This window comes from Lygodium microphyllum, chromosome 24, assembly GCF_053477565.2.
Source record: "Lygodium microphyllum isolate KBCC chromosome 24, Lygodium_microphyllum_v1.1.10, whole genome shotgun sequence".
NCBI classification, from domain to species: Eukaryota; Viridiplantae; Streptophyta; class Polypodiopsida; order Schizaeales; family Lygodiaceae; genus Lygodium; species Lygodium microphyllum.
Window position 1 is genome coordinate 111215183 of NC_141158.1, and position 23646 is coordinate 111238828.

The following is a 23646-nucleotide window of genomic DNA, read 5'->3' on the forward strand; positions in this document are numbered from 1 at the left end:
GCTTCATTGAGCCTAGTTATTCACTATATGTTTCACCAGTCTTATTAGCAAATAAGAAGGATGGATATTTTAAAATGTCTATAGATTACATAGATCTAAACAAGATCAAAATGAAAAATAGGTACCCTATTCCCAAAGTTGATGATTTGCTTGATGAGCTCAAGGGTTCTACCGCAAGCTCATAAAGCATTATGTGACTATAACAACTTCTTTGATGACTGACAAGTTGAAGAAGGAAGCTTTCTTTTGGGATGTCATTTTGCAGATAGAAGCTTCAATCAGTTAAAGGAACTCCTCACATCTACTCCTACCTTAGTATGCCCAGACTTCTCTTAGGAGTTTACTATACAGTGTGATGCCAATGGTAGGGGCATAGGGATTGTTGATATAGGTGCATAGTGTCATTGTCTTTGAGAGCCACAAGCTCATAGATGCTTATGAATGTCTATGACCAAAAGATGTTGGCTATCGTCCATGCAATCAAGAAGTGGCACCATTATTTGCATCGCAACCAATATAGGGTCAACGATGATCAAAAGATCCTTAAGTACTTTCTTACTCAGTCAAATCTCACTCCTAAGCAGCGTAGGTGGATAGCTACCCTAACAAACTATGATGTTGACATCACACATACATGGGGCAAGGATAACATAGTAACTAATTATCTTTCTAGGATGTGGGCATCTAAAGTTTTAGCCATGATTGAGCTATATAGTGACTGGGTTGAAAAGCTATAAGAAACTTACATTTTAGATGAAGAGCTCAACCATATATTTTAAAAATTACAGCAAGATTTAATGGAGAAAAACTCACATTTTCAACTTAAGAATGGCCTCATTTGGTTTAATGGCACGATTATTATTTCCTCTTCTTCTCAATTCAAGCTGAAAATGATAGTGGAGATGCATTCTTTGTCCATTGCTAGACACTTACATGTGTTCAAGACCTATGACAAGATCTCCAAGAGTTTTCATTGGAAGAGATTGTGAAAAGATGTGAAGGACTATGTCATGAAGTGCATTCCATGCAAACAGACTAAGAATAGCACTCATAAGCCAAGTGGTTTACTATAGTCATTGCCCATTCCAAAAGAAAACATAACCATGGATTTTATTATTGGCTTGCATATGACTAAAAAGGGATGGAACAATATCTATGTGGTGGTGGATAGACCCACCAAGGCATCCCATTTTATTTCCACCATGAAGACACAATTCATTGCATCATAGGTGGCTGGTCAATTCATGAAGCACGCTGGTCTGTGACATCGATATGGTTTGGACCATGGAGAGGAGGCCAAGGAGGAGGAATTAGGAGAACCGATCCAGTTACATGGATTACCGCATGTGCTTGTAGCGCATGACAAGGACTCTAAGTTCATAAGTAGCTTCTAGCAGGTGATATTCAGCCCCATGGATACTAAGTTGGCTCCCTCTACAACCTATCATCTGACCACAAACTGATGGCCAGATAGAAAGGGCCAATAAGTGGTTAGATACCTATGTTAGACATTCTTGTCATGATGTGCAACATGCATGGAACTCCTGGTTACACTTGGTTGAGTTTTCTTATAACAATTCTACTCGTGCCAATATTGGAGTTTCTCCATTGATGCTTTGTATGGCTATAAAGTGCCCCTTCCCATAGTTCTTTTCAGTGAGAAGATAAACCCTCATGGGAAAGAGGAAATAGAGAGGATATAGACCCTTTTTTGGCACTGTAAAGTGAATCTTAGGAAAGACCAAGGGCAGATGAAGATTGATTTTGATAAGAAGAGGTGTCCTATGGAGTTCTAGGAAGGAGAGTTAGTTTTGTTGAAAGTACCTAAGTTTCACTACTCTATCTTGAAAGATGGCTTCAGTTACAAGCTTTCTCATAAATTTTATGAACCATATAGGATATTAGTGAATAAGAGACTTTGCATATACACTAAAACTATCCTCTTCCACTAAAGCTCATAACGTGTTTCATGTCAATCAACTCAAACCATTTTATGGCACCAAAGTTGATATAGTGGATGAGCTATCTCCCATTGAAAAAAAAGATCTCATAAAATATATCCCTAATAAGATCATAGGACATTGTGAAAAGAAACTTTGCTCTAATTCTATCATTGAGTACTTGATTAAGTGGTAATCCATGAGTTGTCTCCCATTGATGAAGGCCTCATATAGTACATCCCTAAAGAGATCATGAGATAGCATGAAAATAAGCTTTGCTCCAAGTCTATCATTGAGTTTTTAATTAATTGGAGAAGGATTACCACTAAAAGAAGCTTCTTGGAGGCATGATTCTATTGTGAATGAGTTTTCCTAACTTTGAGATTCTTTGGTGGCTAAAGTATAGCTCTAGTTGGCTCTTGGGCCAAATTGGTTGCACAAACATGACCTAGATTGCAATCTATTTTAGAATAGAGTATATTCTGTCCTATTTTTAGTAGAGTGCCATTTACAAAGGCCAAAGTACTCTTTGAGAACTTTGTATCAATGTGTAGCATGCCCCATTTGGACTACCGTATGTAGAGTTATGGCAGTTTTTGTCCAACAACAGGGTCTATTCTTACAAACAAGCTATGTATTGATGACAACATTGGTCTTTTCTTGAAGACTTACGGCTCAAACTCTCTTGAAGACATCCAAATGCTGACGATTGCAGAGAATTCTATATGTGCCTTCATCTCAGTCAAAGATTTGATTTTTCTTATTTATTTTCGTCCATTAGTACGGTTGTAAACAAAGTAGTACTCTGTTATGCCCATACTCTCAGCCATTGCAATAACTTTCCAATTTTGGTTTTGCGGGCAAAGGGATAGAATGTAAGAAGCTGGAAAGAGACATTATTTTAGTATGGTTTATTAAGTAATACCATGCCACATTGGCATAGATATATAAGGTATTGAGACTTGTAATTTTTCACCAATTCATTAATGCAGATTACAGTGACGTCATCTTACCTTCTCTCTCACAACTTTCATGACTTCTCTCACCTCTATTTTATATTTCTAACATTTCTCTCTCATCACTCATTCTCTCTCGTCTTTTTCTCTCTTTTTCACATTTTTCTCTCACCTCTAAGTCCTCTTCTTGATAATTAAGAGATTCACCTTTGATGTTAAGGCATGTTCCCAAGGGGATGCATATTTTAAGTGGTTCTTCCTTAGGCAGTGAGTTGCCAATTATCCTTTTTTGTCATTTGACAATCATTAGCATATGCATACGTGATACCACTATGTGATTATGTAAAATCTACATTAGCTATTTGATAAGTCTATGTGCTTTGGATTATGCATACCATACTACTTTTGAATTTTCTTAATTATTGATTTTTTATGGCTAGATTTCTTGGTTTTACAATTATAAATTTATTGTGGTAAAAAATATTTAATTAATCTATTGATTTTCACACTAACTTATAATTGTGAATGATTCAACCTATACGTAGGTGTGGTGGATATTGGTGGCCTAGCCAATATATTTATTCAATGGATTTTACTTGGTGGCAATTATATGTTTTTTGTCCCTCAAAGATTATGTGCATCATCAACTATGGTATTCAATAAGGGGTTCCAACTATTGAATTCATCAACCTTAAGAAATTAATCCATCTTTCAAAAACTTCTATTTTGCTCAAAATCAAATAGTGAAATAAAGCTAGACATTATGAGAGCAAGTGCATGAAGATATTACTTTGTGAAGAAGACTAATTGTAAAGGGCTTACTTTGAAAGGATGATCTAATACAACTCTAAATGAATGCATAGAGAAAAACCCTCTTTATGCATGGGAGAATATTTTAACGAATCACATTAGACTCTACTTTTCTTTTTACATAAAGTCTGTTTCAATCTAGTTTAGAGAGAGAGAGCTTGGGCTTGAAGACTACTCTAGATACTATTATTCCAAGTCATGCGAGGGTTTATTCTTTTCACCATATTTGCTAGTACTTTTGAGTGCCTGGAGGTTATAGGCTGATCTAGTCAACCTTTGAGGACGAGCTTCAAAGTTACTCTCCCTTGCCTACTTATTAGCCACCACTATGGTTGGATTGAGGCTTTATGAAACTAGAGGATTTTCTAAAATGGTCAACTAATCAGATTTATCACAAAATGGTAGAGAATAAGAGATGGATTATTGATAATGCTAATAAAATTTGGTCTATTCATGACAATACGACTAAATGGCTTGATTGATTGCTTCATCTATGGAAGTCTAATCTTTCCTATCATCAAGGGAAAGTTTTAATACGGAGGCTTCTTATTGGGGGTCTACCCACTAGCAATGTGCTATGGCCTTGCAAGATATCCCATGGAAATGTATTTTTTGTACTACTTCTAATGACACCGCAACTCATCCTTTCATTTCCATGTTTGGGACTTCATTTCCACAATGTGGACCTCGCTATGTGATAGGTTGGAGAATGCCCATCTATTCTTGGGGTCTTGGACAAGATGCCATCCATGGCCAAGTTGTAGTCTCATCATCCTTGCCTCTTTCAATTCATATGATGGACTGGTCTTTGGCACATTTGGCAGACTCATAATGCTTTTACCTATGATTCAGCCTCAAATAGCTGTGAGGTTTAATATTATGGAAAATTTCTTATATAATTTTGGTTGGCATCATAATTGGAGATGTGGTTGCTCCATGTATGGATAGTGTTTGCTCCACCCTTCTACCCAATTCATGATCCTCTTCTTTTGTTTCCCATAAAATTGTATTTTCAAAGCCTTTTGGCTTCATGAGTGTTTGATGTTGGTGGGCTCAGTTGGCCTGAAGGCCTAATGTAAATATTTTAATACATTAATTTAAACTTCTTAATGAGAGAGGGAGAGAGGATCGATCAAATGCTACATGTGCATCTTGCATCCATGGTGCACATAAGTGGTACCAAAGTTGAGCTAAGTCCTTCGGCTTCCAATCATCCAGCATCTTGCATAAAGGCAAGCTCTCAGGATTGCTCACGTTTCACAAGCCACCTTGTAGCAATGGTCATCATACTCACAATCAAGTACTTGAAAATCCTAAAGCCCTCTACTTTAGTATCAAAATCATTGAGTTTTTCCCATCTCCTCCTCATGGAAGCATGCACTATCCAAATATGCTATATCTACACTTTTAGTTAAGAAGTTATGCTTTAATTAAAACTTGATCAAAGCTTTGATTTTTCCCCCTTAACATTCACAATATATTTAGAGCCATTCAACATAGATTTGGAGAGCTTATTAAGATGCTATGTTAGGTATTATTTCTTTTGATTTACTTTAAATTTGGGTATGATGTGAAAAGGAAAGTTGTGGATCCTAGAAGGATTTATAAGTTTTACTTGACATGATTTTATTGGATTCTTAATAGGCTCAAAATATAGACATGGCATTTCTAATACTTAAGCCAACAACTTGGTCATATTCGCCTTCTTCATGGAATTTATAATTGAACAAATCCAAGACACTAATTTAAAAATGTAGGGTTCATTTCTTTAAGTTCTTTTTAACATAGATTTTAATACTTACACATAAATAATTCTCAAAAGCAATGATTGTCATATTTATAACATATATTATCTCTTTGGTGTCTTTGGCAAATGATGTAGAGCAAAAGGATAATAATGATACTGATCACCACAATAAATTCAGGTAACTATAATTGTAGACTTTTGGTACTTCCAATGCTTCTAATTATAAGAATGTCAAATTCAATTGAGGTCATAATTACCAACGCCATTGGGATCCCAATGGCAACTTAAAGTTTTGGAAAAATCCAACTAATTCCAACTCTAAACCATCTATCTATGATGTCGCCCAAAACTACTAATGTAAAACTCAAGCCTTTTGTTGTAAATATTTCTTTTTAGAGACTATCATATCCTATTAATAAGGAGACCGATTTGGAATATATAGGGATCTAGATTATAGTCCAGATTTCAATAAAGAAGAGTCACATCAACACTGAGAGAGAGAGAGAGAGAGAGAGAGAGAGAGAGAGAGAGAGAGAGAGAGCGAGAGAGAGAGAGAGAGAGAGAGAGAGAGAGAGAGAGAGAGAGAGAGAGAGAGAGAGAGAGAGAGAGAGAGAGAGAGAGAGAGAGAGAGAGAGAGAGAGGGAGAGGAAGGAGCAAACAGGGGGTCCCTCTTTACAGAAACAATAGGGTAGGCTGTGTGGTTTCAGATATAGATTGAGAGTAGTAGTGTGGCTTTAGATGGGGATTTGTTACACTTGATCACATCTTCACCTGGAGGAGCACGATTGAGCATGCAAAAATGAGGAAGAAGAGACTCTATTGCTGCTTTGTGGATTTCTATAAAACCTTTGATACAATTCCACAAGATAGACTACTATAGAGGTTCTAGACATTGGAGATCCCGTTGGACATGATTTGGGATATCTATGCACTATCATCAGCCTAGTCACAAGTGTTTGGGCACCTTACTCCAACTCCAAAGAAGAATATATATGGTTTCTAGATTCTGGAGCTACTCATCATATAACTTTTTGCAATGAATGGTTAGTCGACTTCAAAGAGATCTCCACCCCACTCAGTGTTGCCATGGGGGACAAGAGCATTCAACAAGCTCAAGGGTATGGAACAATTCGAGTGGAGCTTCCCTCCAATCACATAATCAGGGTACATAAAGTCTATTATGTTCCCAATCTCAAAAAAAAAAAAAAGTATCAGTGAGCTCACTTCTCAATCCTCTCTCATTGCTCACTTCTACAAAGATCACTGCATCTTGCAGCTACTTTCACCTTCTCTCAAACTTACTTGCCCCCAAACTAGATCGACTTTATACACTTGGGTATTCACTTCTACAACTTCCTTCAAATGCTTCAAGTAACTCCACTTCACTCACAAGTATACCATAGAACACACTCCTATGGCACTCTAGGCTTGGTCATGCCTCTCAAAATGTTCTCCAACAACTTATTTACAAGAAGCTTGTCCGTGGCATTCTACCTTCTCTCTCTAAACTTCCATTTTGTCAAGCTTGTGCTCTCAGTAAGGCCACTAATCTTTCTTATCCCAAATCTTACTCCATTACGACTCAACCACTTCAATTAGTACACTCTGACATTTGTGGTCCAATAAATCCTCTATATCTCACTGACGCAAAATACTTTATGGTGCTTATTGATGATTATTCAAGATACACTATTGTATATTTTCTCACGAGGAAGTCACAAGTATTCTCAAAGTTCCAAGAATATAAGGCAGCAGTTGAAAATAAGCATGAGTTACAACTCAAAGCTCTTCGTACAGATAATGGAGGAGAATATACTTCAAATGAATTCGAAGATTATTGCAAGGCTTTTGACATTCAACATGAGATTACCATACTATATCATCCATAGCAAAATGGAGTTGTCGAACGCAAAAATCATACACTACTCAATACCGTCGCAAGAGCCATGATATCACTAGCTCGTTTGGGAAAAGAATATTAGGAAGAAGCAATTGCTACAGCAACATATATTCAAAACAGGTTGTACTCAAACTCTCTACACAATAATACTCCTTACGGATTGTGGTTTGGTCACCCTCATGACTTATCACATCTTAAAGTCTTTGGATGCACTGCATTTCTTGTCAATCAAGATTACAAATCCAAGTTTTCTCCCAGAGCCACACAACTAATTTTTATAGGATATGGTGAGCCACATGGTCACAAGGCCTATCACTTCTATGATCCAACTGACAAGATCTTTATTTATGGCCAAAGTGCCATCTTTCATGAAGTTAATCTTCTTCCATTCAACACAACACAATGTCCATCTCTCACACTTTATCCTGTCAACGAATCTCCAACATTAGACATGCCTCATACAAGGCCCACCTCAATAGAATCCCCTCCTAGGTCTATCCATACTGAATCTTTACCATTATTATCATACTTATCTCATTTTAGAGGTCCAAAGTTTTTATGTGAACAACCCTCACCTCCAAAATATTTAATTCTTAATGCATCATATCCAACCTTAACCAAAATTTCAAAAGTTATTAATTAGCGTACTCACAAGGAACTCATGCCACCTAACGCCATCAAATCAATTAAAACAGCGCCATTTCAACAGCAACTTACACATTCGCTTCAAAAAATGTTTAATTAAAAGAAAAGCTTAGTCTAACTAAGAGAGAAACTTTTAATTTTTTTAAAAATTTTGATTTAATTAAAAGAGAGAGAGAATCCACGTCCTACACATGAGAGAAAGAGGGAGAAGGGAAGGAGGAATTTAATTAAAAATAAGAGGAAAAAAATAAAAAGAAAGATTATACGTGAGAGAATGGAGGGGGTTTTAAATTGAGAGAGAGAGAGAGAGAGAGAGAGAGAGAGAGAGAGAGAGAGAGAGAGAGAGAAGGGGGAAGGGGTTTTTAATTTTAAAAAAGAAGGAAAATGAGAAGAGCAGAGATTACACGTGAGAAAAAGAGGGGAGGGAGTTTTAATTAAAAAAGGGAGGTTTGAAAAAGATTGTAAGCTTGAAAAGCTCTTTGGAGATTGAGGTTTGGGAAGCCCTCTGTTTTGCTCTCTCTCTCTCTCTCTCTCTCTCTCTCTCCCTATTTTCTCTCTCTTTCAAATTATATATTTCCTCTCTGTCTCTCTCTAAGTAAAAAACTATATCAAAAAAGGTTTCATGTGAAAAAGAGAGTTTCAAATTTTATGGGAGAGCTACTCATCTCTTGACTTGAGGACTCATCTTCTTAGGATGCCTCCAAGAATGTCATACAATAGGAATCATCTAAGTTCCGTTTAGGCTACATGACTAGCATTTGTAGGCCAAGTGCATCATCATTATCCTTTTTTAAAAAGGATAAAATAGGACAACAAGAACCACAATTAAAGGAAGGCTTATTTTTCTTAATCCATTTCTTATGCATATTTTTTCATTATTATCTTTTCTCTTTCTCTCCCTCTCTATATCTTTTTCTATTTCTTCTTCTTTTTATTATCATTCTCATTTTTTTTCTTTTTCTATTCCCCTCCCAAAGTGTATGAAAAACTGTCCAAAAAATGTTAATTAAAAGAAAATTTTAATCTAACTATGAGAGAGAAAGAGAGAGAGACTTTTGATTTAATTAAAGGAGAGAGAGAAAGAGAGAGAACCTAGGCCTTACACATGAGAGAGGGGGGAGGTGGGAGAAAAAAAAGACTATTTTCTTTCCTATTTTCTCTCATCTCCATCTTTTTCTCTTTCTTTTTTTAAAATCCTTTTTTCTTCTAGACCCTACACATGAGAGAGAGAGGGAGGGAGAGGGGAGAGGAATTCAATTAAAAAGGACAAGAAATAGAAAGATTATAGTGAGAGAGGGGAAGGGGTTTTAATGAGAGAGAGAGAGAGAGAGAGAGAGAGAGAGAGAGAGAGAGAGAGGGGAGGGGAGGGGAGGGGAAGAGAAAAGGAAATATTACATGTGAGAGAAAGAGGAGGAAATGGGATTTTAATTAAAAAAGGAAGGTTTGGAAAAGGTTGTAGGTTTAGGAAGCCCTCTCAAGGTTTAAGAAACCCTGTCAAGGTTTAGATGATACAATCTCTCTCTAAGTCAAAAACTATATAAAAAAAGGTTTAATTTTAAAAAGACTATTCTCTTTTCTCTTTCCCTCCCTCTCTCCATTTTTTTCTCTTTTTTCTTTTTCTTCTTTTTCTTCTCTCTCCTTCTCAAAGTGTGTGAAAAACTATGTCCAAAAAATATTTAATTAAAAGAAAAGTTTAATCTAACTAAGAGAGAGAGAAACTTTTGATTTAAAAAAACAATTGATTTAATTAAAGGAAAGAGAGAGAATCTAGGTCCTACACATGAGAGGAGGGGGGAGGGGAGGAGGAATTTAATTGAAAATGGGAAGGGGAAAAAGAAAGGGAGAGATTATACATGAGAAAGTGGAGGGGGTTTTAAATTGTGTGTGTGTCTGTGTGTGTGTGAGAGAGAGAGAGAGAGAGGAGGGGGCGAGGGGCTTTTAATTAAAAAAAGGGAGGGGGAAAAGAAAATGAGTGATTACATGTGAGAGAAAGAGGAGGGGAGGGGGTTTTAATTAAAAAATGGAGATTTGGAAAAGGTTGTAGGTTCGGGAAGCCCTCTGGAGGACAAGCAAAATAATATAATAGTAAGATTACAAATCATGATGCGACTATCATGCCTTTGTCAAGAGGTTACCATAAAAGTGTAGGGTGCAAGGTGAATGAACAACCAGAGTAGAGAACTGTTATACACGCAAAAATTGTAAGGAGCACACCTCATTAATGAGCTCAGAATATGAGAACGTTTCTATTGGAAGAATGGATAAAACTTCCTAGTGTGCATATGCAGAGATGGGTCACAACAACTAGTGCAAAATCTGAATATTTTATTAACATGTTGGCAATTGTTTATAGTGTTATTGCTTTATTAGGGGGGTGGGCAGGGAAGGGTAGGAGAGAGGGAATCAGTGATGAAGTCACTGAGCTCGACAATGTCTGTCATGAAGTGAGCCACATGGCAGAGCATCCTATTAAGAAGGGTCATTAAAGGAGAACAGTCCCATTGGAATTCCAGGGAAAGAAGAAGAAGGTACCAGACTGAACCCTGGATCCTCATTCTTATTTTATGATCAATAGCCACCTCAAAGCAACCAGAGTAGAGTAAAGAGACTGTAAAGCATAACTGAAACAGGTGATCTGCAGCACCGTTATTGGGTCCAATCAAAACAACTTCTCTCTAAGACAGCGTCATAAGCTGCACAAGTGCCAATATGATGCATCAAAATCGTTTACATAAGCACAAAGTACGATCATTCAGGTGAGTTTATGTACCAGAACTGCCATGAGAAACCTCAAGTGCTCTTTTTTGAAGGATAATCAGAAGCCTGATTATATAACCATATGTATAAGTTAAGGGTTGATGCAACAGAAACCCTGCAAAGCATGCCATTAGAATGTTATACCCGTTATGGCATTTAAGAAAAATGATCTCCCTCCCTCAAACAAATCACCCCTCCTACAAGCCTAGAGCAATATTGCGGAAACTCCCTCAGGATTGGACGCCCTCTGGATGAATTTCAGGCCCACACAGTTACTCTTCCGTTGCATACAAGTTACATAAGAGATCTCAACATTCAGAAGCTCATTCAGTTACTCTGTCAGGTCTGGAAAGTCATCTTCCAAAGCCCACATATTATGAAATTACAAGATCACATCATCATTCATAAGAAGTAGCCAGACCACAAAGGATGAGGTGATAGGAGAAACTTTCAACTTCAGCCCAAGTCAAGAGGCTACCTAATTTTGGCATGTGGTGGAAAGCAATTACTTCAACTTAAGTTGATAAAAAGCATAGATTCAAATAATCGCATGATGCTAGAATGTGGTACTAACAGCCTAAAATTATGTACGTCAAATACTAACAACTTGACAGACAACAACGAAATTGTAGATTTCCTAATGGTTATGTGCATGCACTAGACTTCAGTAACATCCAAAATATGATTCATGCATAGAGAACCAAAATCCTAGAATATACACAGCATGAGTGATTCAAGTACTCCATACAAGAAAATAAAAATAGGCATCTAAAGATGCTTCATTCTGGTACCTCTAAAGCTGCTGCAATTTGCCAAGTGCAGCTGTAACAGCAGACGTGCTCCATGAACATGGTCAGGGAACTTGGGGCAGCAGGCTTGAATAGAGTGAAATAGATGATCAATCTCTAAGCAGCAGCCGAAAGAAGGCCTCTTTCATCACTAGAGCTTTGTACATGCGTGCATGCATGCATGCGCAGGTGCACATGCATGAATGTGTGCATGCGTGCGGCTTTTCTGATGACTAGCAAGACATTGTTTTTCATCACCAATCATGCTTCGCACCCAGGGTAACTACCTTCTCCACAGCATCCATTACCTTAATGCTGTTGCTTATAAAATTGTTACAAAACAACTGCTGACAAGTTCTTAGGTGTCATTCATTCTGCTTTACATTAAGCACCAGACCATTTTACACCTAGAAGGCAAATGACTGACAATTCGGCGAGCCATGCCGAGATCTTTTGAAATTGACCCTTAAACCTACAGCCAATTCAAAGATTTCTAAAGCTCTCATGATGCAAGAGAAATCTTCTTGTCCATTTGCAGGTAGGGATAAAAGAGTCATCTGCATGCATGAGCCAGAAAAGTAGAGCCATCAAAAAGTCTCAAGATCTGAAGCTAATTAGATGCTGTTAGATGGTCAAGATAAGACAATGGATGAGTAGCAGTTGCATAAAGCATAGAGCTAAGCAGACATCCCTGTCTCGTTGACTCACCTGAATTCCAAGATTCTGTCAGATCAGATCCAAGAATACAAGTCATTGCTATGCTGATAGAGCCAATGTATGATGTTATGCAATTTTAAACCAAAGCCCGATTCAGTCATCATCTGAGCAGTGAAATCCTAGTGCATTAAATCAAAATATTTCTCCAAAAGTCAATCTGAAGCAAGAAGACATCCTGGTTTGTTAGCATGTCCAATAACAAGATGCACATGGAGGAAAACCCGCCAGATAGTTTCACAACACAATAGAAACTATGGTTGCAACTTGTGGGCAATAGCTTAGGTCAGTAACAGAGGCAGATATGAGGATTTTCAAGGGAGGCACCCTTTCGTCATTGTTGGCAAAACATTTGAGCAGGATCCCCACTCTAGATTAGGTTGCAAGCACAATGGATTCAGGGACATTGTCAGAAACAGGAGCTGATTGCTAGCATCATGGCTTCGTGCATTTGGATTACGAGGTGCAGCCATGCTATTGACCTCCAAGATGTTTCCACTATAGAGACTCTTAATTACAGCAATCAGCAAATTAAAAAAAATTGAAAATGCACACTTTACCACTTTAATCTTAGACATTGGACACCCTATTGGCTCCAAAATTGGCGCCCCTTGCGGTATTTCTTTATCTTATATTGCAAACGGAAGGAATACAATTGAGATCCTCTGATCTCCTCCGCTAATCCAAGTGCCTCTTGCTATCAAAACTGACCAACAAGCCTCCAAACCAATTTGCCCCTTGCTTTGCTTAGGGATTGGCCTTCACCTTGCTCCTTGAAAGACAAATTCAGCCGTAAATTTGATATTCCCTAGCTGGCCTCTTGAATCTCCCTGAAATTTCTCAATTTCAATTGCTAGAATTCGAGTCCTAGGTCCTCAATTTTGAGCATGCATCCCGAGGTGATTGCTAAGTTCTTAATTTTTGCTGTAAATTAGGGTTTATAGCAAAGATTGACTAAAATCTCTTCCTCTGATGGCTCAAACTGCTAGAAACGTTGAGATAACTTGAGAGATAGTTAGGGGATGAGAAAGAATGTTGTAGAGAGAAATTTTAGAGCTTCATCATGGGAAATGCTGAAAAACTGCTGCTGCCTTGCTCAAACAACCATGGAAGCTATCATCTATAGCTTAGGGCCACCAAAAATACTGTTGCTCCCTCTTGTATGCTATCACTTGCACCTAAAGGACCTTTGGCTACTGTTACTTGCTCTTGGAGGCCTCCAAATTGCTATCACTTGCTATAGGACTAGTCCATGGTGGCTGCAAATCACATTAACAATATCTCCTTACTCTCTAACAACCTCCTTCTCTCTCACAATGCTTGGAATAAACTCCACCAGCCCTAAAACGTTTTTCCGGCTTACATAGGCAAGTTTTGCCAAGTGGCAACCTTCTAATCCCATTTTCTAGCATTATCCAAGTTACTAAACTAATTTTAAAAATTAATTTAATAATTATTCTAGTGCTCAAAAAATTAATTTCACCTACCAATAATTAAATTAGCTAGGTCAATTTGTCTTCCAAGTATCCTTGAGTAGTTATTAGCTCTTAGACTAGCATTAATTAATTAATTAATGCTTAGTCTCTCATGTTACCACCGACATTAGTGGCCAATAAATTGGTCTAGGCCTAAATCTGACACTAGGTACCACCTAGTACCTGTCAAACATAACTTGTTACAACTTTTGTCTTTAGCACCAACTAATATCTCGGGGTCTTGGGTCCCACACTATGAAATAATTAACTTGCACCTCACATGTACAAGTCACATTAGCACATTTGATTAACTTTTAATCAAATGCTAAGCAAAGCAATTAAATTTTACGTCCTCATGACAATTACTTCATTTACTACACCATTGTATAAGCATATGCCCTAAAGGGCAATACTAACAAATGTCAAGATGAGTTTTGGATAAACTAACGGTCAAGTGTGATTATTGGAAGTTATCTACTTGGCCTATGCATGTTCGATTGTGAATTGTACAATCCTTTATTATGACTCACATCCAGTTCATTTTTCCCTTATTGTGTGATCCAAAGCTAATTTTATATTTTCATATCGATGGCAATGGAGTTTTTGTCAAAAATTAAGAGGCATAAGAAAGACATTAGGCTTCTAGTTATGAAAAGATCTCCTCACTGAAATTGCATGGTGGATTAAATGTTCTCAGCATTCATTTTTGTGTATTGCATGCAAATTGGCTCTAGCAGAAATTTGCTCATGTATACTAACCTTGCACTAAAATGCTAGCTTTCTTGTAATCATCATACAAATGCATTTGGGGATAATCCATACTCAGGACCGGATTTGGGGGGGCAATTTCAAGGATCTGTTCCTACATGTCCTGTTCTACCAAGTTGGTTGTTAGTTGGAAAGAGGCTCTTTCTCATATTAAATGGATTGGCCAGCACTAAAGGTGATTCTCTTTCATAATGAAATTCTGCATTGAAGTATTTTGATCCTGCATTGACTGTTCTTGAACCAAGAAAGGCTATTTTTTAGCAATGAGAGGCATTTCTAGAGTGGTAGATGTGCTTTCTCCTCAGCGTACTATTATGGCTTTTAAGCTCAATGGATGTCTGTCTGCCTTGGGTCATCATTATAAGCCGCCTGTGAGCCTTTTCAATCATTTCCTAATCTCAACTTTGAAGTCAAATTACATGATTGGAGCATTCCATATAATGGCAAGGGCTATTCTCTTTGTGAAATGACAGCCAAGAGAATATATGCCATATTGCAACCTCAACCTTGAATATCTGAGCATGCCAATGCACTTTGGTACCATACAGTACCCTAGTTCAATGGCGTTGAAGACTTTCAAAAATTTGGGCCATCAAATTGTCACTTAAGGAGCCTCTCTTACTGAGGTGTATGGTTGGTGTTGTGACCTGAGTGTGACCTGTCCCTTCAACTTCCATTCTTGCCACCAAAGGATTGCTTCTACATGTCATAGATGCACTACCTTGAATGAGACCCCTCTATATATGTTGGAGATTTTTTGGATCACAGAAGCTGATTCAGAGAGTACCTACTACTCTCATACTTTACTTTCCTTCTTTCAAATTTGGCAGGAATTTTTTGAGGACTTGGCACTTATCTTCAACATCGGCATCCCTTCCCAATTGTACCTCCCCATTGCATTGCATAATCATCATCATCTCTGTACAAGGGCGCTTGGGCAAGTGAACTATTTGCCCATGAGGGACATTGTTCAAGTGGCACCTACTGCATGCGCATTCTCATCATGTAGCACTCTATTCTATGCATCTCATTGTGGACAGTACACTTGGGCAGATCCTAAACTATCTCTAGTGGTGGTTCTTAACCACCTTACCACCACATCACCATACTTCATCACCCTTTCCCTTGTGCAATGATCTGCATGACTACGTTTGAATCCATGGCTGAGCATAAAAGTATCAAACTTTTTATACCACTGTCTAGGGGCTTGTTTCAGCCCATATAAGCTACATTTCAGCTTACAAAGTAAATGCTCTTTCCCTAGAATAGCAAAGCCTTCTCGTTATTTCATGTACGGCTCTTCATCAAGGTCACCATGAAGAAAAGTAGTCTCCACATCTGAAACGAGCCTTCCTTCTGTGGATGGGTGGTAAATCCCTGATTACAACTTAATTACAGCAGCAAACAATTAGTGCAAATCTGAAAATACAAATTTATCTACTGATCTTGGACAATGTACACCAGGTTGGCCCCAAAATTGGTGTCCCTTTCGGTATTTCTTTGGCTTTATTGAAGAAGAAGTTGATTTACAATGGGATTCTCCCAATCCCTTTCGGTATTCCAACTTTCCTTGCTGTGATGAATCACTAGCAAGTCTTTAATCCGATTTGCCCCTTGATTCGGGCAATCAATAAGCCTTCACCCACTTTGATGGTCCCTTCATTTAAATAGGCTAAAAATAGCTTCAGCCCTGTTCAATCCAAGTCTTGGACCTTCCAATTTCTGGCACGATTTCCAAGGCTGCTGCTAAACCCTAATTTCTGTTGGCAGATTACGGTTTACAACAAAGAAATCTGAAATTTCTTAGCCTCCAAGGGTCCAAATGTTGAGATCTTTGGAGCAAGGCTGTGAAATGGCTGGGAGATGAGAGGGAAAGCTGTACGAGAGAAAATTCAGAGTTTTGTCGCGAAGAATGACTGAAAATCAGTCAAATGCAGCTGTTGTCCTTCCACAATAGCTTGTAGATGCAAAGAATTGAAGAAAATCAGTCATTTACTGCTGCTACTCTATCTCAACAGCCAGTAGATGCTGTCTCCTACTGTTGACTGGTCTTCTCTTATCCTTGGTAGCCTCAGAAGGTCCTCCAATAGCTGCAAATCAGACCAGCAGCCTCCCCTCCCTCTCTCTTGCAAGCTGAATTTATAAAAATGCCTCTCTCCAACCTCTAAAGACGTTTTTTAATTTTGCATGGGCATTTTTGACAAGTGGCAACCTTCCCAAATCGTTTTTCTAGCATTTTTCATAATTAAATATTAATTTTCAGCCTTTAAATACTGAAAATTTATCTAATAATTATTTCGCTACCCTGAAAAATAATCAGAATTGCAAAAAATTAAGTTGGCTAGGCAACTTCCATTTTCGAGTATCTCTGTGCCATCTTTGACCATTAGTTTGGTGTTAGGTACCATTAAACACCACTTCTCTAGTATTACTAACTAACACTTATGGCCAAATAGATGACCTAGGCCAACAACAGGTACCAGATGTACCAAGCACCTGTGCAGCATAACTTATAGTAACTTTTGCCTCTGATATCCCGTGATTTCTTCACGTCTCGAGCTCGTAAATTTACTTTAATCCCAATTGCATCTCACATGTGCAACATTTACTTAATCATGTGATTAAAAATTAATCCACATGTTAAGTGAGGTTTCAAAAATACATGTCCTTATGACAGCCCTTCCCCTTGAAATCTTTGCAATTGTCCTCGATTGCATTGCCAAATGCATCAAAAGCAAAGTACTGCATTGGAATTTTCATAGGGCATCATAGTCAACACAACATTGCACACTCCTATTCAACCATTCCTATGCCCAATATATGCTGAAAATTACCAGCCAACATAATATAGCATAAGACTCACAAAGAATCTAAAAAACATTGCCAGATTATCATGTGACATGTCCATTTCTCATGAGCTCAACTCATTTGGCAAAACTAACTCATAGCATAGCATAACCAAGCATAAAACATGGCTAAAACATCAATGGCATCGTAACATATATTGTTGTCCATGGAACTAGATGTAAACTAGTGAAAACTGAACATAATTTGATCATAAACTCATCACTTACTGATCTGCGAACTGATCACAAAGTGCTGCAAATGTGATCCCAAACTGATAACAAACTCATTGTAAAAACTGATCCACAAAGTGACCATAAACGGTTCTCAAGCTGGGTGATAAAAAACTGATCAGAATTTTATCTCAAAATTGAAGAAAAATTCGTGCTAAATTGATCATAAGCTGATGCAAAAGTATAGTTCCAGTGCCCAGGTGAAACTCATACTCATCTACATACATCTCACAATGACTAGTATACTAAGTAGTGATCTCATGGCAAACATGCTATCAGCGCAGTATCTTGAATGAATGTTGAATACATCCGAGATCCACTCATCCACTACATATGAGAGCTGTCCAAAACTGGAGGAGGGGAAGTGCTACCTCCCCCTTGAGCATCAAACAATACTCCAGACCCTTGCTTTGTTGAACTTGACGGAGCCCGAACTAAAGTTGACTCTAAGTGAAAGGTATCTAGGTAGAGCTACAACAATTGAGGATGGTTTGCCAAGTTATCCTCTTCCATCCATTTGGCATCCATTGGTGAATAATTCTGAAATTTCACCAAGTATCTCCTGGAAACTTTACCTTTGACCTTTCTTTCCTTATGTGCCAAAATCTACTCAGGTACCAAAATCTCATCTAGCTCCTCAACCTTAGGCTGAATTTCAGCAGACATATCCTCTCGCACATCACCATGAAAAGGCCTCAACAAATTGACCTGAAAGGCATTGTGTATCTACCAATGTGAAGGTAATTTCAGCCGATATGCCACATCGTTGATCTTCTCCAACACCTGGAAGGGCCCATAGTATCTCATACTCAACTTCAGATACAATCCTTCTCTTCCTTTCATCTTTTTCAGCTTGCTTTTCAAAACACAGTAATACATAATCACCCTTTGCAAACTGCAAAGCATGATTGTGGTGATCAATTGCCCTCTTTTGCTTCTCTTGCAATCTCTGAAGTGTATATTTTATCTTTGCATAGGCTATATCCAAGTTTTCCACCTAACGATCAACCTCAAAGATCTTATCCTTAGTTTGCAGAATAGGTGGTACCTTCTTGCCACCCTCAACCACCTCAATTGGAGCTTTGCCCGTAGAACTATGCACTGTGTTGTTGTAAGTAAACTCAACCAAGGGCAAATACTACTCCAAATGTGTCTTGTGGTCTGAAACATAGCATCTCAAAAGATCTAACACTATGGAATTTGCTTCCTTAGACTTATCATGTGTCTGCGGATGGAAGGATGATGAGAACTTCAATGTGGTACCCATATTCTCAAACAAGCCCTTCCAAAATAAATTGGTCATCCGGTGGTCTCCATCACTAATGATCGACTCTGACATACCATGATACTTAACGATGTGCTACAAAAACAATCGTGTCATATGATCAGTCTTTATTTTCTTCCTCACCAGAATGAAATAAATCCAAAATAAAGTCCATTGCAATGCTCTGCCAAGGCCTATCTGGAATAGGCAAGGGCTGCAATAAACCCGACATCTTTTGCCTATCATGCTCTACCTTCTGGCATACGATGCATGTCTTAACAAACTGTTCTACATCATGTCTCAAAGCTGACTAATAAAAATGCTCCACTGCCTTGACCGTGGCATCAATACCTTTGTGTCCTGCATACGGAGGAACATGACTTTCAATGATAACTCTAGGCCTTAACTGCTTTGTGACACATAGTCGTCCATGCATCTTTAGAAATCCATCTCTTAGCACAAAGTATTCATGTCTTTGGCCATTGCAAAGCTGATCATAAACATTAGCAAAGTCCAAATCAGCAACATATTGCTCTTTCATGGCATTCAACTCAATGTGATAAACCATGCTAACAGCTGAAATTTGTGGCTTACGCGACAGTGTATCAGCCACAACATTCTTTTAATCATCAATATGTACAATCTGAAAATGAAACATAAAGAGAAAAATTTTCCATCTCATATGCTTCTCTGACACCTTTGTTTGCGTTAGAAAGTACCTCAAAGTTTGATGGTCTGTCTGACCTGTAAAATGAGTCCCCCAACAAATAACGTTTCCATGTAGACAGTGCAGGAATTACAGCCAAGAGCTCTTCTCATAGACCTACAATTTATTTTTTGCACTGTGGAGAATTCAGCTCTCATGAGCCACAAGTCGGCCGTCCTGCATAAGAATAGCCCTTATGTTGTTACCACATGCATCACATTGAACTATGAATGACTTTCTTAGATTGGGCAACACAAGCACAGGATCTGAAGTCATCTTTTCCTTCAACTTTTCAAATGTTGAAATTTCCACTATTGTCCATCTAAATGGCAAATCCTTCATCTGCAAGGCATGCAATGGAGATGCAATTTCAGCAAACCCGCATACATACTTCCTGTAGTAAGAATATAAACCCAAGAAGCTGCCGATCTCATGCACATTCCTCAAAGGTGGCCATGATCTTATTGCTTCAACCTTTGCAGGGTCCAAGCAAATACCATCAGCCGATACAATATGCCCCAAAAAGAGGATTTCATACAAAAAGAATTCACTTTTCTTCTCATTGATAACTAGTCTATGGTCACGTAGTTCATTGAACACAATATCCAAGTGTTTTCTATGCTTCGCCTCGTTCTTTGAGTAGACAATCATGTCATCAAAGAAAATGCCCACAAATCCTCTATGTGGCTTAAAGATACGATCCATAATTTGATTAAAAGTGGCATGGGCATTCGTAGGTCCAAAAGGCATAACAAGAAACTCATACAATACAAAAGATGTCCTAAAACATGTCTTAGGCACATCTTCTGGTCTAATGCATACTTGATGATACCCACTTTTCAGATCTATATGGCTAAATATGGCTGCCCCTTGCAAGCTATCCATAACATCATCGATCCGAGGAATCGGAAAGCGATTCTTTATTGTGATCTTGTTCAAAGCATGATAATCAATGCACATACGCCATGAACCATCCTTTTTCTGCACCAAAAGCACTGGAGAACAAAAAGGAGATGAGCTGGGCTGAATCAACCCTTTTTCTAACAACTCATTTACCATACTCATAATCTCCTCTTGTTGGGCTGCACTGACTCTGTAGGGTGGCTTATGAGATGGGCTACTTCCAAGGATAAGATCTATGCCATGATCTTCTAGCCTTTCAGGCAATAGCTGCCCTGAAAGTTACGAAGAGAAGCAATTAGCATATATTTTCAAAAATGACATGCGATCCTTCTCTAACTTAGACATGTTTCCAACATTCTCACTATCATCTTTATCCTTAGTAAAAACCAAGTACGCTGAAAGATGATTTTTCATTACTTTAGAAATAGCAACTGTAGATACAACAAGGACAGATTCACCTTTCAACTTTACATCAAGTGTGAGTACCTTTCCCTTATGCTTAATAGTGATCCTTTTTTGCACGAGAATCAATCACTGTATGCATACAGTGACACCATGGCGTACCAAGCAATACATCGCAACCCTCAAGTGGAGCAATGAAGAACTCTTCGCTGTCCACATGTCCTTGTATGTGCAACCAAAGCTTTCCAATGAGCAGTGTGACACGCTCTGTATGGCCTTTACATGCCATTCCAACTTCCCCCATGGGTCCCATCTTATCCTCTCTGATGCCTAGACGGGCGGTCAAGTCAGCGGAGATAAAGTTGGCTCATGCACCATTATCAAAGAAAATCAATGCATGTTGATCCCTAATTTTGCCCCATGCTCTGCACAACTCAGTAGCATCATCATTGGGCTAATCACTAACAACATCGGGTACCAATCCCACTAACGTTTTGGACTTCTTTCCTTTAGAATCTCCATGATTTTCTGATTTTCCGACTTGCTGCCTATTGGGACAGCTCCTTGCAATGTAACCCTCCTATTCACAAATAAAATATTTCTTTGCAACCATCAATGCCCTACGTTGTGCCAATGTTTTCAAGCCCTTTCTTTGTTGTTTGGCCTCTTTTCAGGCTGATTTTCAGATCTGTCCTTTTTCTCAGCCTTAAACAACTTTTTATTCGGCTTCTCCCCACTCTCTAGGAAGCCCGAATCCTTCCCACGTACCAAAGCATCGACTGTAACAGCAGTCTCTATAAGCTGAGACAAGCTGGACACGGTGGATTTAATACAAAAATCCTTGATTCCTTTGGGCAGGCCACAGACATATTTTTCCACTTGCTCATGAAGGGGTACGGGGCAATAAGAAGTAATAGGCAACAATGCATCCGAAAACTTCTTATTATATTGCTCCAAATTCTTACATTCCTTAGCATTCAGCTTATTCCAAGTTGTCATGATGTCCACCTCAAAGGTACTTGTCAACTAATTCGATGCAAAAATTTGCTTGAATTGTACCCATGTTGACAGTGCTCATCAAAAGAGTGGACCACCACTGTAATGCATTTCCTTTCAAGAAAGTGGCTGCCTTTCGAATCTTTGAGGACTCCGTGAAGTTCCTCCCCGAATAGGTTGCATCGAACTTTTTAATGAAAGTTAAAGCTTTCAATCTATCTTGTTCACCACTGAAGGACTCAAACTTCACTCCTTTTCTAGCCTCGTTCTTTTGCTCCCCTTTGGATGTCAAGTTGTCATACACTGGCTGCTGCAAAAAGGGTACATTTGCTGAATTTACATCAAAACCAACGCCAAACAAAGCATTTGCATGACCAACATTCATTCCTTGAGCCCCATAAGCATTCGGGGGTACAGATGCAATATCAAACATGCTACTTTGTGCCCCATGCATCAAGCCAATGCTGCCATACATAGGGTGTTGCATATTTCCAACCATATGCAGATACATTGGACCTTGCACACCATGCATTGGTTGGTGCATACCATTGGGATTTGTGCCATATATATCCGTATGCGGTCCTTGTCCAACCAAAGCATAAAAAATCGTGCTTCCACCAAAATATCCTGGCTGCCCCATCAGAACATGCACACCTGGCTATCCAAAATCCATCAGATTGGCACTTCCGTGATGGCCTTGCATTTGCATTCCTTACCTCATAGGTACCAACTGTTTTATTTTATTAGCATCAATGAAGGGCTTGGCATTATCTTCGGTGCATCTTGTTGTTCCGAAGGTGTAGAAGACGTCTTCTTCTTCTTGCCTTTGCTGTCCTTCTTTGAAGCATTCAAAAATCGGGTAAATTGAGGATCCTTTGCCAACTCAGCAAAGAGATTTGTTGCTATCCTTATTCAATTCTTGAATTGGTCATCGAGTCCATCTCACTGTATGAAGGCATACTGCTGTAGTTTCTCAGCTGAGAGTAAAAGTCAGCACTAGCACAAAGCTTTGGCTTGCAATCAGGTGCCTCGGGCCCACGAAATAAAGGGATTGAGTGGTATCCCGGCAATGGAACCATGAAACCAGCCTTCCTTCTATGGATGGGTGGTATATCCCTGATTACAACTTAATTACAGCAACAAACAATTAGTGCAAATCTGAAAATACAAATTTAGCTACTAATCTTGGGCAATGCACACCCGATTGGCCCCAAAATTGGCACCCCTTTCGGTATTTCTTTAGCTTTATTGAAGAATAAGTTGATTTATAATGGGATTTTCCCAATCCCTTTGGGTATTCCAACTCCCCTTGCTATGATGAATCACTAGCAAGTCTTTAATCAGATTTGCCTTTTAATTCGAGCAATCAATTGGCCTTCACCTACTTTGATGGAGATGGAAAATGCCCCAAATTCAATTATTTGCTGGTCGCTCCACTTAAATAGGCTAAAAATAGCTTCAATCTTGTTCAATCCATTCTTAGAGCTTCCAATTTCTGGCATAGTTGCCAAGGCTGCTGCTAAACCCTAATTTCTGCTGTAGATTAGGGTTTACAGCAAAGAAATCTGAAATTTATTAGCCTCCAAGGGTCCAAATGCTGAGAGCTATAAAGCAAGGCTGTGAAATGGCTGGGAGATGAGAGGAAAAGTTGTAGGGAGAGAAAATTCAGAGTTTTGTCGCGAAGAATAACTGAAAATCAATCAAATGCAGCTTTGCCCTACCACAACAGCTTGTAGATGCAAAGGACTGAAGAAAATCAGTCATTTATTGCTGCTGCCCGGTCTCAATAGCTTGTAGA

The 23646-nt window shown here is 38.6% G+C and overlaps 1 protein-coding gene across 3 annotated transcripts in view; it reads right to left on the reverse strand.

The window, feature by feature from the left end:
* Positions 1-10306: 10306 nt before the first annotated feature.
* Positions 10307-23646, reverse strand: part of LOC148015527 (uncharacterized) — a 78659-nt gene continuing 65319 nt past the window's right edge. Inside the window, exons 7-8 of one of the 3 annotated variants that reach the window (XM_087664979.1) lie at positions 10769-10870; positions 10307-10691 (exon numbers count right to left, since the gene is read on the reverse strand). In XM_087664979.1, coding sequence (XP_087521105.1) covers positions 10789-10870 — 82 coding nt within the window. In that variant the 3' untranslated portion in view covers positions 10307-10691; positions 10769-10788. The remainder of the gene's footprint in view (positions 10692-10768; positions 10871-23646) is intronic. The other 2 variants (XM_087664977.1, XM_087664975.1) reach the window with 2 other exon arrangements.